This window comes from Nesoenas mayeri, assembly GCF_963082525.1.
Source record: "Nesoenas mayeri genome assembly, chromosome: 13".
Taxonomy (NCBI): domain Eukaryota; kingdom Metazoa; phylum Chordata; class Aves; order Columbiformes; family Columbidae; genus Nesoenas; species Nesoenas mayeri.
The window spans coordinates 8,503,310-8,518,199 of NC_137550.1; the positions used below are offsets into that span (position 1 = coordinate 8,503,310).

The 14,890-nt window shown below is 37.7% G+C and overlaps 1 protein-coding gene across 1 annotated transcript in view; it reads right to left on the reverse strand.

The window, feature by feature from the left end:
- Nucleotides 1–14,890, reverse strand: part of LOC308045506 (connector enhancer of kinase suppressor of ras 2-like) — a gene marked incomplete at both ends in the record, with an annotated part of 166,383 nt that overhangs the window by 105,310 nt on the left and 46,183 nt on the right. Inside the window, one exon of the mRNA XM_080352812.1 lies at nt 740–903. Within this exon, the coding sequence (XP_080208938.1) occupies nt 740–903 (164 nt within the window). The remainder of the gene's footprint in view (nt 1–739; nt 904–14,890) is intronic.

A 14,890-nucleotide genomic window follows, 5' to 3' on the forward strand; every position in this document is an offset into this window, starting at 1 on the left:
TTACATTTTATTAGTCAGTAGGAATTAAATAAGAGAGGAAAAAATAATTTCCTGACATCAAAGACTATTTTAGGAGGCTAATGGAATGAATAACCTGTTACATGGAAAACAGCATTCTTACACATTTAGATGCTTGCGGGTTACTAAAGAAACCCAAACAAACAAAGAAAACCAAACCACAACCACCACACACACAAAAACCCAACACACACACAAATCAAAACACTCTAAATTGACATACATCTGCACTTTATCTAAAGTCAATTTTATCATTCCAGTCTTGTCTTAAAGCTCATTTTAAATGATCTTCCAGTCTAATTAGCATTACCTTCTGGCTCCTTAGTAGCATCCTTTTGAATGCTGGCATGGTTAAAACACTCAGGTCTACTTGGGTTAGAAGAGTGTGGCAAATGTCAGTGAAATACGAGGGCATATGGCATATAATTACAGAACCATATGGATGTCAGTAGTGCTAGTCAACAGTATTTGAATATAAGACCAATAAACTTAGAGGAGGAACAATAAAAGACCATCATGTATAATCATAAAATGAAGATATGTCTACATATACAGTATTTTTACAGCAGAAAGAAGCCTCTGGACGTCTGTCCTTTAATGAAGCAAAGCCACTGCATATGTACAAGTATATCATTGTGGATGCAGTCTACATTATTTCAGTTTGGGTTTGGAAATTTATACACCCAGATTATTAAGGAGAATGATGCAAGAAATCCCTTACCAATGCACAAAGCAGATCAACCGCTTCCAGGATCAGTTCTTGGTGGCCAATGCGTGTGACTCCCAGCTCCTCCAGCTCCTGGTGAGTGATGTGCAGCAGCTGCTCACCATTGATCTTCTCTCTTTCAAAATTTTTTATGTATTGTTGGAGACAATCATCGAGGCCTATTATAAAAAAAACAAACAAACAACAAACAAAATAATGCACATTCAGAATGGAGACAATCATAATTCTGTAATTCATAAATATAGGTTTCTTGGGAATACGAGTATAATTACTTGTCTGGATCTATTCTGAAAAATGTGCAAAAAATGCTTTAACTTACATAGAATAACGCATAGCACTAAAGAGAAAAGTTTATGTTCCAGTGCATAATACTAAAGAGAAAAGTTTATATTACAGATTTAGTTTTTACATTCTTAAGCATTTTCATACTAACTTTAAACCTTCGTGGTACTTCTTAGGGAGCCGGGGGGAAGGACAAAAAGGCACAGAGAGTGACATTACAGAAAATCTTTTTCTTATGATGTCACAGAGACCTAAATATAAGTTTAGCTCATGATTAGGAACAGATTCTTCCTGGTGTTCCTCTTGTAGGACTCTTCAAAGTCATACGGTGTGCCTACCACTGATTAGCAAGAGTGTTTTCAGGCTCAGTAACCACTGACACGAACTCTGCTGCACCCAACACCAGTTTTTACATTCTTTCAAGTCCAATTATTTTCTTTTAACCTCAAATCAGCAGTTTGTAACTAACACCTAAGCCTTTTCTCTTTTCTGGATTGGTCTGCAAACAGCAGACTATTGCTCCGCACTTTTTTGTGGTTTTAAATGATTTCAAATAATTTTATGTAAGTATGTTTCAGTTTGGATTGGTTGAAAACTGGTCACTGCGAGTTCTGCATTTATTATTTACCATTTGAGAACCAGAGCTGTTACACTTTTCTGTTCCCTGTTCGCTCAAGAATAATTCTTTGAAACAACTTCAGATCAAATTCCAAACCCCTTGCCTTCCAGATTTGTTTTAGGGACTATTTGCCTAAAAGTAATCAGAAAAGTCACTGAAACTGATACAAGAAATGAAATTTTGAACAAATGTGAGTCAAATTAATTTAAAATTTTAATAGCAGTGGCCACAAATAAGCATTTGTAGCATTCAGAAATATTTAGAAAACACCAAATGAATGTGACATCCTATAAAAACTGTAGCCAGAAGTATTAAATGTGCCTTTGTGGCAGAGAGAATGTATGACAGAAGAGCAAAATATGAAATTTGTATTATTCATGCTGCTCTGTAATAGCTCCCCAGGGCACCTTTAGGAGGCGTTTACTTAATGGTGCAAACAGTATAGCAGTTGACAATAGAATACAGAAATATATCATTAAAAGACCAGTCTGTCCCATAGCATGACAGCATCCAATAAATACACAGGAAAAATACAAGAAAGGAAATATTTGTCCATTGCTCTCTGATTCTATTTCCACCTTGACACTAGGTATTGCATGCCATTGTTCCTTTTCTTGCCATGTAAAATTTTGTGTTTGATAAGTCTGAGGTGTTATGAAGAATTTAGCCAGCAGTAGTTCCATTCTTTATTTTCATGACTATAATTGTTTTTAGCATGAAAATATCAAAAGATGCAATTAGACGTAGTACAGAATGAGACCATTTTGACTCACCAAAGCCAAATGGAATATGTATTTCCTCAAGCCACTTAGGCCCCATTAGTGCTCTTTATGCAATTTTCGATATAATTTTTGTTTACAGATACGGCTTAAATTAGTTAACAGTCATAACTATAAAGAAGTAAGGGGCATTAACTTTGTTTTTTTTAATGTAAGTAAATAAAATTAAACCACTATTCCCAAGTTACACAGTGTCAGAGTCAGGCAACAAAGACAGAGGCTTAACAGTTCTGTTTCTGTGCATTCTTACTGTTTTTTGGGTTCAGTTTGTAACTAACTGATAAACCTGTCATTTTGCAATAAATTAATTCAAGGAAAAGTATTTAAATGGATGTGCTTTATTTTAAAGATGAGATTTAACATCCATTATGAGAAATCTATATTGTCTCTTTTCATTTTTAAGTAAAGCAGGCTGATCCCATCTGCATGGAAAGGAAGATTTTCTCTTTATTTAAAGAGTAGAGGAAAATCAGGCATCTTTGCTATGTTGACTGCAAACTTTGATTTGGCAAATAAATAAAGTAGGAAATTGCCTAGATCAAGAAAACGTGAAAAAGAAAGGAAGTGGAAAAAAAAAAAATAGGGAGAACAGGCAGGAAAAGAACTGCACAGTCAAGAAAAAGGGATAATTAAAACTACAAAGCAAACCAACAGGTTATAAAAAAATTCTCTGTAGAGCCAGCTAAAATCAGATTTAAGTATTAACTCAGAGCCAACATCACAAAAGAGATGGTACATATTGTGGGCAATAAGGCCCACTGAGATTAAAATGAATCTTTCCATTGATGTCAGCAAACATCATGTTTGTTTTACATTAAAAAGCACAAACGTAATTGCCACGTTACATAACAATCTGTCCCTTTCTCTCTGACATTAGACAAAGATATTGGAAAGAATAACTATAAAGTTGAAAGAAGGAAAAGCACAGATCGTTGCTCTCCATGCAGGAGGACAAATGATGCAGCCAGGGCAGCAATGTGGTGATAACTTCGTCGAGTGTGATTCAAGTTTAAAAGTCCATCATGTCGAATTTTTTATAAATCTCCCCATAAATTACATCTACTTGCTTCTCCTTTTTCACAGATTTTAGTGGATTTTGTTACTTATCATAAACTATGTTGGTTTTGTAACCTATCCTAAAAACTGCTGCCCGAAGGATGGTTTTGTCCGTACTCCATCATTGCTCCCAGAGGAGAACGCGCGGCAGCTGGCGGGGCCGGGGGTGACGGGAGGGCAGACAGGGAAGGTCCCCGCCAGTTCAGTTGTCACAAATGCAGCCGCTCTCGGGAGGTGACTCTTCTGACAGAAGAGGGTACATGCAATGATACACTCCCTTATAAAAAATGCAATGTTGCTCATTCTGCTTTTAGGGTCTAGGATGAAACAGAAGAACAGCTCAGTGGAAACACATTTACCACTCCAGACTTCGGTAGTTCGGCAGTGAGACATGCGAGAGTCCACTCACAGCTGGGTGGCAAAATATAGAACATAGAAAGAAATCAAACCCATTTTAATTAAGGATCTGAGAAAATATTTAATGTTTCTCTAACTAAAATAATTTTTTAAATAAAAAGCACATAGAACACCAAAAATCACAACTACACATAGCCTCATACACAACAGCAAATTTGAGGTTTAGATACAAGCGTCTGTGGAATCCAGGTCTAAAGGACAAAACCTGAAAGTCAATGGAATGATCTCAGTTTGTTCAGAAGGATCACGGTTTGGTCTGCCAAGAGCAAATTAATATTCCTATTAATGTATCTCATTTGACTAATAAAAGCTGTACAACAATCGTATCTCTGTGGTTGCAGAATGGTGGCTTGTGAAAACCAATAAATCAAAGTAAAACGGAGACAAAAATCAATTTTCAAACATTGTGCTGGATGTTGGAGGAAAACCACTAAAGCTGCTGTGTCCTTCAGAGAAGATAGATGCAAATGGTGACTGTGCTTGTTTGTGAGGGCAGATATTTTATATAATATGACCAGAGTGCTCAACAGGAACACACTGTCAGTGGTACCTACGGCTCAGGAGTGCGAGTCGAGCTGTAAACCACCAGGGTCATCTAATAATTCAAAAGAAAACTGATTGTACTGAACGTGCCTCCAGCTGACAAGGATAAAAAAAAATAATTTAAAAAAAGAGAGGTACACTGCAAGAAGGGAACAAAAAGGATAAAGGACAACCAGAAACTGTGTGTGCTTTGAGAAGAGGCACAGAGAGGAAACCTGCCAAAGTAGGTTTGGAACCGTAAAAAAATAAACATGTTTGATTCCTGCTGGTTTTCGCAAGGGACCCAACACATGACCTTCCAAATAAACAGGGCTGAGACACCTTGGTGATTCCACCAGTGGCTCCTCTTGCCAGGCAAAGCAACTTGCAAGTCCAGAAAATTAAGTATTTGCTGTTAGAAAAAACAAGGAAACTCTCATTTCTGTGCTGAAAATTATCTGATTAATTGGGGAAGGCAGCACAAACTTCTGCTCCTCTCACAACCTTCAGTTTATGTATGCAGATCTGCTTAAATATATCCAGTGTTTAACAGCATCTACAGGCTCAGTCTAAGCAGTTGTTACAGAAAGTGAAAAAGCTTTTTGTTAGTTTTGTTTTTAAAAAAAGCCACAAGTGGTATTTTCTATATAAAATGCTATTTAGCAGTGAGCTAGAAAGATCTGAAAGAAACTACTGGGTTGGCTAACAGAGAGAAGTAGGTGGAGAACACATGCCTTCTCTTAAATGCAACTTTGTTGAATACCTCATGAATTCATGGGTGTTCTTGATCAGCAAACTTCTTTGATTTATTGCACTGGGCTTCGGCACAGTGGATGTTCTCCAATTCTTGCATAACTTGTAACAACAAAAATCATCAGGCGGGTATTTTTGTCAATGACGTTAAAAGCTTTTTAAGAATCATTCGGTCCAAATAAAGAAAAGATGTAATCCTCAGACCCGTGTTCACACTAAAGTCACTCTCAAATATCAGCTGTTTGTTCTTAGGCCCTTTCAGGAGGAAAGAACAATGTTTAGCGTGCCTGGAGGAAGGGATCTTCATACAGCGACAGTTCGGAACGGGAATATGTTTGAAAATACTCTAAACCACCAAGCTCGGAGCATTTCAGAAGGAAACTTGCCTAAAGTTTACAGCCTCAAATCTAGAAAGTATCATGCAGGATTTTGTACCTTTAAGCCTGCTTGTTACAAAACTGATCTACAGCAGTATTGTATGTATATATAGTATATATACATACAGTATAGTAGCTAGATGGCAAAATTCCATACAAAAACTACATTAAAAATCACAAGTGACAGTATGAATACACAAACACACAAAAAGGAAAGAATTAAGATTATCCTGAAAAAAATATTCCCTCAATTCTGGCATTATCTGACCTTTAAACGCTTGACTGTGCAAGTATAATGTGTTTAAATGTTGCTTCCCAGATGAGTTCTCTGCGTCACTGTAACATTCACCTAGATGCAGATGGAAGTTCTAGATGCAAATACAGGCAGACTTCTGCTACTTGACTTTACAGATCCATCATCTGCATGAACAGCAGCCAGAGCGGGATCGGTGCTTTGAATGAGTGTTTCCCAGACACCAACTGACACTGAAAATGTTGACTTCCAAGTGGATTGAACTTTACCGGACATAAACTCTTCCACTTGCCTCAGAGCTCTGGATAAGACTGTGCAAGTCTTGCCACAAAACTCTTGTTTTTTCCCTTAGCAAAACCCTGTGTATCTCCAGCTCCCTTCATTGACTGTCAGCTTCCATTTCCAGGGTCACATTTTTTTCCTCCTTCCACGCTGTCCCTATTCTTGTACTTTCTCTGCATGAATTCGGCAGCTTTGTCCCCTCTGTACCCGCAGGGAAGTGAAGTCACAAGAGCAGGAGCTGAGGGAGACAGAAGCTTCTGACCTTGGTTCTTCTCACCCCAGAACAGGTCAGAGCTTCACTTGCAACAGCAGATCTCCTCGGCCACCAGGGCCTTTGGTAAAAAGGACATAATCTTCAAAAATTTAAAAATCTGCTGCACATGCCTAAACATACGAATATTCTTTATTTTCCCCACCTCCAAAGCATCCTCCTCTGTAAGGGCAAACATCACAGCCACCTCTGCATGGCTGGACACAAACCATCCTCCCAAATCCCATCCCATATGCAAAACCAATGGGAGTACTACATCCTCCCTGTAACTTTGTTTCACTTATATATACATTTTTTTTAGCATGGCCAAAGCAACAGGCTTTCCCATAACCTCAGGGTCTATAACTACAAGCTCTTTTCAGCAGCATTTTTCCAATATAACTATATTATCAATTAAAGAGCTGTACTGAAATTATTAATATTTTAAGAGTTGAGAGCATCTGAGGAGGTTTTGTAAGGGGATGTGTCAAGCAGTGTTAATAACAAATGAACAAAATGCTGCACCTATAAAATTTGATTTAATGATATGCCACCACTCTTAAATTGACATTCACATACACGAAGTAAATGACTTCATATAGTTCTGCCTTCATTACCTATGACTGAACGATAGGAAGTAAAGACATACTAACTTTTCCCTGACAAACTGGCAGGTGTTGTGGAACTGCGGTACTACCACAGAAGTAATAAACACCATTTTCAAGAAGCTTGCTGGAACTAGACCTGACATTAAAGAGGTTTCTGGAAGAAAAGTGTCATGCTCAGAGAATGTTTCACGTTTTCGGACAGAAGAACATGCTCCTTGCTGTCACATTTCACAGGAATCTTAACCTCGAGGCATGTCTCTGGTGCTGTTATGGATGAATTTCCCATAAAAGTGATGAAACACAGAAGTGTCTTTATTAGCTCCCCATGCTAATAAAAATTTAAGTCTTCCCTTAGCCTCATTAATTTTCTTGATAAAGATATAACAACAGCCTCCAGTCACTTCTGAAGCAGCACGGCTGAAGAATGATCTGGAAGCCCCAGCAAACCTCCAAAAGCTGGCAACTTCTTACCTCCCATTTATTTGATTAAACACTTCTACACCCCAGGGTGACTAAGCTGAGAATACTTGGACCCTGAAACTGCCTCGTTACATTTATTCTACACATGCGGCTGTGTAGAGAACTGGCTCAGAAACTGCCCCATGGTCACCTCCCTCCTTTTGTTACCAGCTGTTTTGAACTCTTCCAGATGAGGTGGAACACAGCACTGGATGGAAGAGCAGATGACTAAGCTGGCACAAGTGCCAACATATGCGCTTTTCAAGCTGCACCACAAGAAAGCCACATTTGACAATTCTTCCCTTAGTTTTCTCTCTTATTTGCTGAGATGGCAAATGTGATCACCATCCCAGCCATTGCTGCGGACATCCTGGAATATTTATCAAAGTTTAAAAAATAACTTTTAGTATTAGCTACAAAGACAATATAAAATAAGTTCACGAGGCAAAAAATATATCCATATTTAGAAGAATCTTCTTGATTTATGCTCAAATCAAAATGCAGAACTAGCATAATCAAATTCTCAAATCTCTTTTCCCAGTCATGAAAGAGCAAATACCTCTGCATTAGAACAACTCTTGGGAACATCTCTAGGTTAACAGTTAAAAAAACCAACATCTGCCCTGCACGTGTGAGGGGTAGAGTTGCTTAGAAGGGGAGAATTGATGCAATCAGGTTTCAAATTCCTCCCTTTTAATATAAATGCCAAAGGCTGTCGTCTTGTCTCCCCGCATTGGAGGGCAGTGGCGTACTCGATTCAGAGCACCTGTTCCAGTTCTGTTTCCAAGATGGTGTTTTTGCAGTAATTATTAATCTGCTGCCAAAACTTATTGGAAAATAAAAACTACAAAAAAAACCAACAAAACAAAACAAAAAAACCACATCAAACCACACAAAAAAACAAACCCCAAAAGAGACACATCGAACACCAGCAGTAAAAGGGAACTCTTCTTGGGTGGGAAGAAAAATATTAGAAAATCAAGTATTATTTCCTTCACTAGAGCCTAAGCACATCAAGTTGAGTTTATTTCAGGCCTCTGTTGTCTCCATTTTAGAAAGGTCAGAAATTCTAATAAAGAAGGAACAGCATTAACCATGTTCTTGAATGGAGGGACTGATCATAAAAGCAAAAGTACTAGAACAAATAAAGATAACGGAAAGCTCCTTTCACTGGCTGCTGATGATTTATCCACCTTACACTCCCCCACAGGAAAGTCTTAATCACAGATTGACCTTCAAAAATCTACAGTTCGAAATATATTAAAAAGAAAAAAAAAAAAAAGGCCTCGCACAAAACAAAACTATCACACCACGTTTCTGTACAAGTAATAGAGCTATGCCCCACTTGGCCCTATCTAAAACACGAAGGAAAAAAATACTGAAGAGATAACAAGTCTGTCTCAACTAATCAATAGAGAGAAAAAGTAATTTGTCAGGCAGAATTCATATAATCATGTAGCAGACATTTAAAGTTCGGTTAAACGAATCCTACCCTGAAAGTATCTCTGACAAGCTTGCACTAGGGCTCTGCATTAAGTTCAGTTCATAATCATAGTGCAACCCATCCAGTGTCACAGGTGCTTTGGAATAGTGATTTCCTGGCCAAAACACGTACAAAGAAAGTAACATTTTCTGAGACATATATATGGCTGCAAAATATCCTAAAGAAAGCAAACCTGTAACAGGATGGCCAGACCCCACAGAGCGTGTTCTCTGTCCATGAGCGCTCATGCTCACAAAACTGAGCGGTGGTCAGAGCTGACACAGAAGAACCAAACAAAAAGTGCTACAGGTGTTCCAGTGTCAAAATATATTCGTTCTTCTTCATTGACATATTTTACTAAAAATCCTATCAAAAGAACAGCCAAATCCAGTGCAGACGTTTATACTGAAGAGTTCAAACAAATTAGATTCCTCCTCAACACAATTTCTGCTACAAGTCTAGGACCAAATTCCATGATATTCAGTTTAAACATCTACAAGATACAAATCCTAGGAGTACAAGGTAGGCTTAAGCATTCCTCACAGGGCTGCCAAAAATCATTGGGAATCTGCTTTCAGATTTCTGCAAGTTAAAAAAAAGGCCAGGATTTGATTTTTTCAGGGATATTTAGACGCTTTGGTGGGAGCACCTCCTGGTTGGCAACTTGGAAAGTCCTGTGGATCAGGAGCACAGCTCTTGCTCACGTCCTGTTGAATCTACAAATCTGGATGATCTCAAATTAGGTTTGTTACTCGAGCAGTTTGGAGGAATTAGCTCTAGCAATCTGTGATTAGCTCGGCTATAAGTCAGGAATTGGTGATTAATTGTAACGTCCGTCCCATGCTAGGAACTCCTATTCTTATCAATACAAACTGTGTGAAACAAGAAAACTAGACAAATGGGAAGAAATCACAGAAGAAAGAAATCAAACTGTCAATCCTACTGAAGAAAGCAGCTTTTCTTTCCTTATGTTTACCCATTTTTATTCTAAGTACTTATGTTACGTGATGATGCCAGACAAATTTATTATAGTTGTTATCGAACAGAGTGAGAGCTAGAAATTTTTATTCACTACCACTTTCATGCAGTATCAGATTAAGACAGATTAAGCCTCTGGCTACAGCTACATGATGAAAAATATTGTTACATCTTAAATCACTATTATTTTGTGTTTTAATTCTGAATTCTAAATGTTTTGCCATTTGATCTGGCCATAGTTTATCCAAGCTTAAATACTTCTATGAAGTAACATGAAACTGGTAAGAATTTTAATATATCTAAAGATTTGTATAGCCAGAAGTCCATGAATAAAATGCAATTACAGCTCAATGTATTAAAAAAAAATTAATCTGCCCAACAAAGCAATAAAGTTATTGGTAATTCTAAACAACAACAACCAAAAAAAGTAAAATCTAGTGATTACAAAAGATTTCAAACCCACACGATATCACACACACTGGTGTTTGAAATATTACTTTTCAATATGCTTAAAATGATTAAATCTTTCACGCAGCAGCACGCAAAAAAAGTGTTGGAGGTCAGGACTAGCGCCTGAGATTTAAATCTCTTTGACGAGAAAGGATCAGACTGAAGGGCTACGGTTTCCATCTAGACCTGAACACTGTTGCAGCTTTAGAGGCCACTTCTGCCAGAGAACAAACGAGAGAAAACACAGTTCTTGAGCCAATCCTGGTTATTTTTCTGTTCTTCATAGAGAAAGAACTGAAGCTGTTTTCTCAAGACTTCAGAGGAGTAAGAGATACATAGTAGTTGTGTGCCAGTAATAAAAGCTGTCCATAAATCCTCTGTTTAGAGCTGCTGGTGAAAAGGTAAATGTATTAACTCACTAACAACACAGACCCAACAAGCCAGAGCAATACATTCTATTAACCGAGCAAGATAAATTAATTTATGTCAGCAAAAGCAGCACAATATGAAATATCATTTCTGATTACATTCCCCACCAGCCATTGCCAATAAAGTCTCAAAAAGGAAAAGTCTCTCCTGGTTTACTCTGGCTTATTTTTCATGTATACCAGAGACCACAACATGGAAAGACAGAGGTTAGTCAGCTCCTTAAGCCACACTTAAGAAGTGGTTTGTTCCCATCACCACACTTTGACACCAGAGCCGCAGGCTCCTGGTCTTTGAGCATAACCCAAGACAACAGGGCTGGGAACCTTGGGCAGCGTAGTGCAGAAACAATAAGTTACTGGGGAAAGTGAGTATACAAAGAAATTCAAGAATTACAGGTTTCTGTATTAAAAAAAAATACCTGTGATAAGAAAGAAAGCAGGGAAGGCTAAAATAACGCAAAAAAAAAAGGTCAGAAGAGTGAACTAGATGCAACTTCCATAGCTACAAAACATTTTGTCTTGAAATCATTGTCTGATTAGCTTTTTTCTAAATTGCCATTTTTCTGGACTTCTAGAAACACCGTATGAAACAAAGGCAACTTCATTTCCTAGGATATTACTAATTCTCAGTGAAAATTCATTGTTATCACCTATCGCTACAATTGTTTTTTCCTGTGATATCACTTGGTACATTAACAGGTAAATCTGGCCACTCCAATCTCTCTCAGCAAACATGGAAAAGCATTGCTGGACCCAAGAGATTTTCTCTTTCCAACTCTTATGCATTAGCAAAAGCAAAAAGGACACTTGAAAAAGCTTTCACATGAGTGCTCAGCACCCGTGTTAAGAGGATTGGCCAGGTAAAGGGCAGCTATTTGCTTCAGCCAGAAGCACAGATGCATTTTTGTGGCGTAAGAGGATCTGATGAGTAGTTTTAGTCACTGTGGTGCTGGAATTGTTTGCTGTTCCAGAGGACACACACCTTTGGCTCAGCAGGGATCCAAGAAGAACAACCAGCCCTCCCCACACTCACATCCCCACTCCCTCAAAACTCGGGCACCAGTAGGAACCATTCCAACAAGCTGAACCTTAATTCTAGTCCAAAAAAAATAAACCAAAACAAGTACACAAAAATAATTACAGAAGTTGATACTGTTGTGTGAAATCATTTCAAGTTGCACTATTCACATTGTGCAACTTAAGGAAAAAATCCACAAACTTAATTATAAGCTTCTAAAAATTAAATGCTAAGCAGATGATTTTCTTGAAGCAAGCACAAACTAATGATAACTTTCAATTGGCAAGTGCATGTAATTATGTCATATATTTTACATATAAGGTGTATCATGATTCTTGTTTTTTTAGTAAAGATATCTGCTGTCGATAAGGCAACTCTGCCATCACATCCCAACCTTGTTCATGGTCTCTCCAATTAAGAATTTAAAGAGTTTCAGAAACAAGAAAGTGTCATTTTGATCTCAAACACAGTAGCTGCCTAAGATTGAATTTGGATTTTCCCTTTATTATCCTTTTGTCATATAAACAACTTTTGAGAATGTAACTTGAGTAATTTTATAGTGTAGATTAATTGACAGTACTAATCACAGTGTTTCTTTTCCCTAAAAACATATAAATGGGACTGGAAAAATTCAATTTATTATATCCTTTAAGACACATCTAGCAATGTTATTAGTTCAACTATGATCAATTTGCAAATCCCAACTTAAAAAACACTAAGTACCTGTGACTGTGTTAAAAATGACTTACAAAAATTCAATGTCCTTGACTTAGTTTAGTCATTTTCAGAGACAGGATGAAAAATTAGTATTTCCTCTAGAGGGCTTCAGGGTCTGTATTATTTCACAAGTCATGTAAGTTATATTGCACTAAGTGACTCCACCACTAAGGGTCAGAAAGGCTCATTGCTATTCTGATTGCTCCTCCTTTGGAAAAAAAAAAAAGAATAAAAATTATAATTAATTAAGTGCAGAGATAACCTGGTGATCTTGTATCCCCCTTTCCAATATGGCTATACAAAACCCAAAAAATCAGATGGAGAGTGGTTATAAGTCTGTATTATCATGTCTGTATTGTGATATTCTTGCTAATCGAGTTTCTGATTCAAGGAATTTATACTCTACCAAAAAATTTAACTAAAGTTTGGGACTTCAAATTTAATCACCTCACTCTCTCAATGTTTCCAGTTTCGCCACCAGAAATCCTTGCCCTGATCAGCCAAGACACTTTTGCACTATAATCACTCTTTGTTTCTCTCTGTTCTTTAGCAAAACTTGTATTTCATACGTCTACCTCACTACTAAGCCACTACATTTTTCACTGCCTCTCAGCAGCTCATAGTTTTCAAGCATCTGATGTGTTAACCAGACTTCTAAAGATGATTATTTCTTATCTTTCCCGATGTAAAATGTCCCTAAAAGTGCATCTCCGTAATGGGCTTAAGCCAACTCCAGACTGTGCTGCTGCCAAAGGAGGCAACGACTTGTCCTCCCCGCTCCTCTTACATTTGCATTAGTAATTTTATGGCAGCACAGGGCATCGGATCAGCCTGTTTCAGCAGAATGAAGGTGAAGCATGCAGAGGTGAAGGGAAGCTCAACCTTTTTCGCAACAGCGTGTGAAACATCTTTGCTTTGAAAATTCAGCTGCTAAAGCAGACAATTTTCTGCTCTCCTCTGCCTCTTGCTCCTACCTCCAAATGTCTTTGTGGCTGCACGTTGAGCTGAACTGCAGAACTGATCCGTCTGAACAATAGCCCAGAAAAAAATGAAAGAAGAAAAGGTTATTGCCTGGCAGGTGAATGTTCTCCAGTTCAGTTTACAATCCAGGAACCACAGCCCACGTTCCCAGGGGATGGGGCGGGCAGGAGCTGCAGTGGCACAAGAAGCCTGGAGGTAGAAACAACCATATAAACCAGGACTGCCAGAAAGAAAGCTCTTTCATCAACTACATCCACATATAAAAGCTTGGAAATGAAAGATTACTCTGATAATAATAGAATGCTACAATTTACTGTAGCAATGTTTTTTAAAATGTATTACAAACAGAGCAAAGCAAATTGATCTTTTTTCGAACAGGCGCAAATTGGTTTAGTCCCAAGTGTCTCTGATAGGTCTGGTGGTCCTTTTTATATAAATATGATAGAGAAGAGAAGGAAATTGAAGTGTAGGTCGATGGAACTCTAAGGTAATAGAAAGGTGATTTTGATATGTTGCACTAGGAATTAAGAAATCATCAGTTAGATCCTTGACAATTACAGAAAATCTCCTTAAGACGTATCTTATATTTAATTTCATAACTGAAACAGCAGTCAGACTGTATAACTCACTGAATCAAGTACATTTTCTTATAGCACACTGCTATTTGAAAAATCATTTTTTTAATCAATTCTGGCCTGTTCTTGGAGGGTCCTATTCTTGGTGCCTGCCATTATTTATCACAGAAAGGACTATAGCAATGATTTGTGTGAGCATGGCCTTGATCCAAAGAACTTAAGTGCCTGCCTCACTTCCCTGTGCATTGCTGATCCTCCCATTGATTTGCACGGGAATATTTACGTGATTCAAATCCAACTTAAGTGCATTGCTGGAGCCAAGCCAGAGTGCACTGAACATTGCATGATTGAGTCCACAATGGCCAAAGGGTTGGAGACGGTCCCAATCCATCTCACAGATTAAAATCCATGTCTCTCTGGAAGGACATCACACAGAAAATTTATACCTCACTTAAGGCTTCCTCCAATTCGAAAAATCCTCTACAAGAATTCATGTCTCCTATGGTACCGGTATACATATGTGCTATTATAATTTCCTCCATAATTATGCATTTTGGTAGCATATTTACATTTTACCAGTACTGACAATTGCACCACTCTTGATGTCTCATCCACTCTAGGAGAGGCAGTGACATGATTTAAACACCATCTGCTTGTTAAGAGATTATATTCCTTTCAATACTAGTAGGTTGTTGGTTCCAGAAAACGAGATAACCACTAAAAATATTTCTCATTTTGTCTCATCACCTCTATGTTATCTCCTCTGTCATAATATTTTAAAAATATTTTCAGAAAGTTATTATAAAATCCTTTAAAATTGCAGATAAATATTAGTTTAAACAAGAAAATACTCTATAA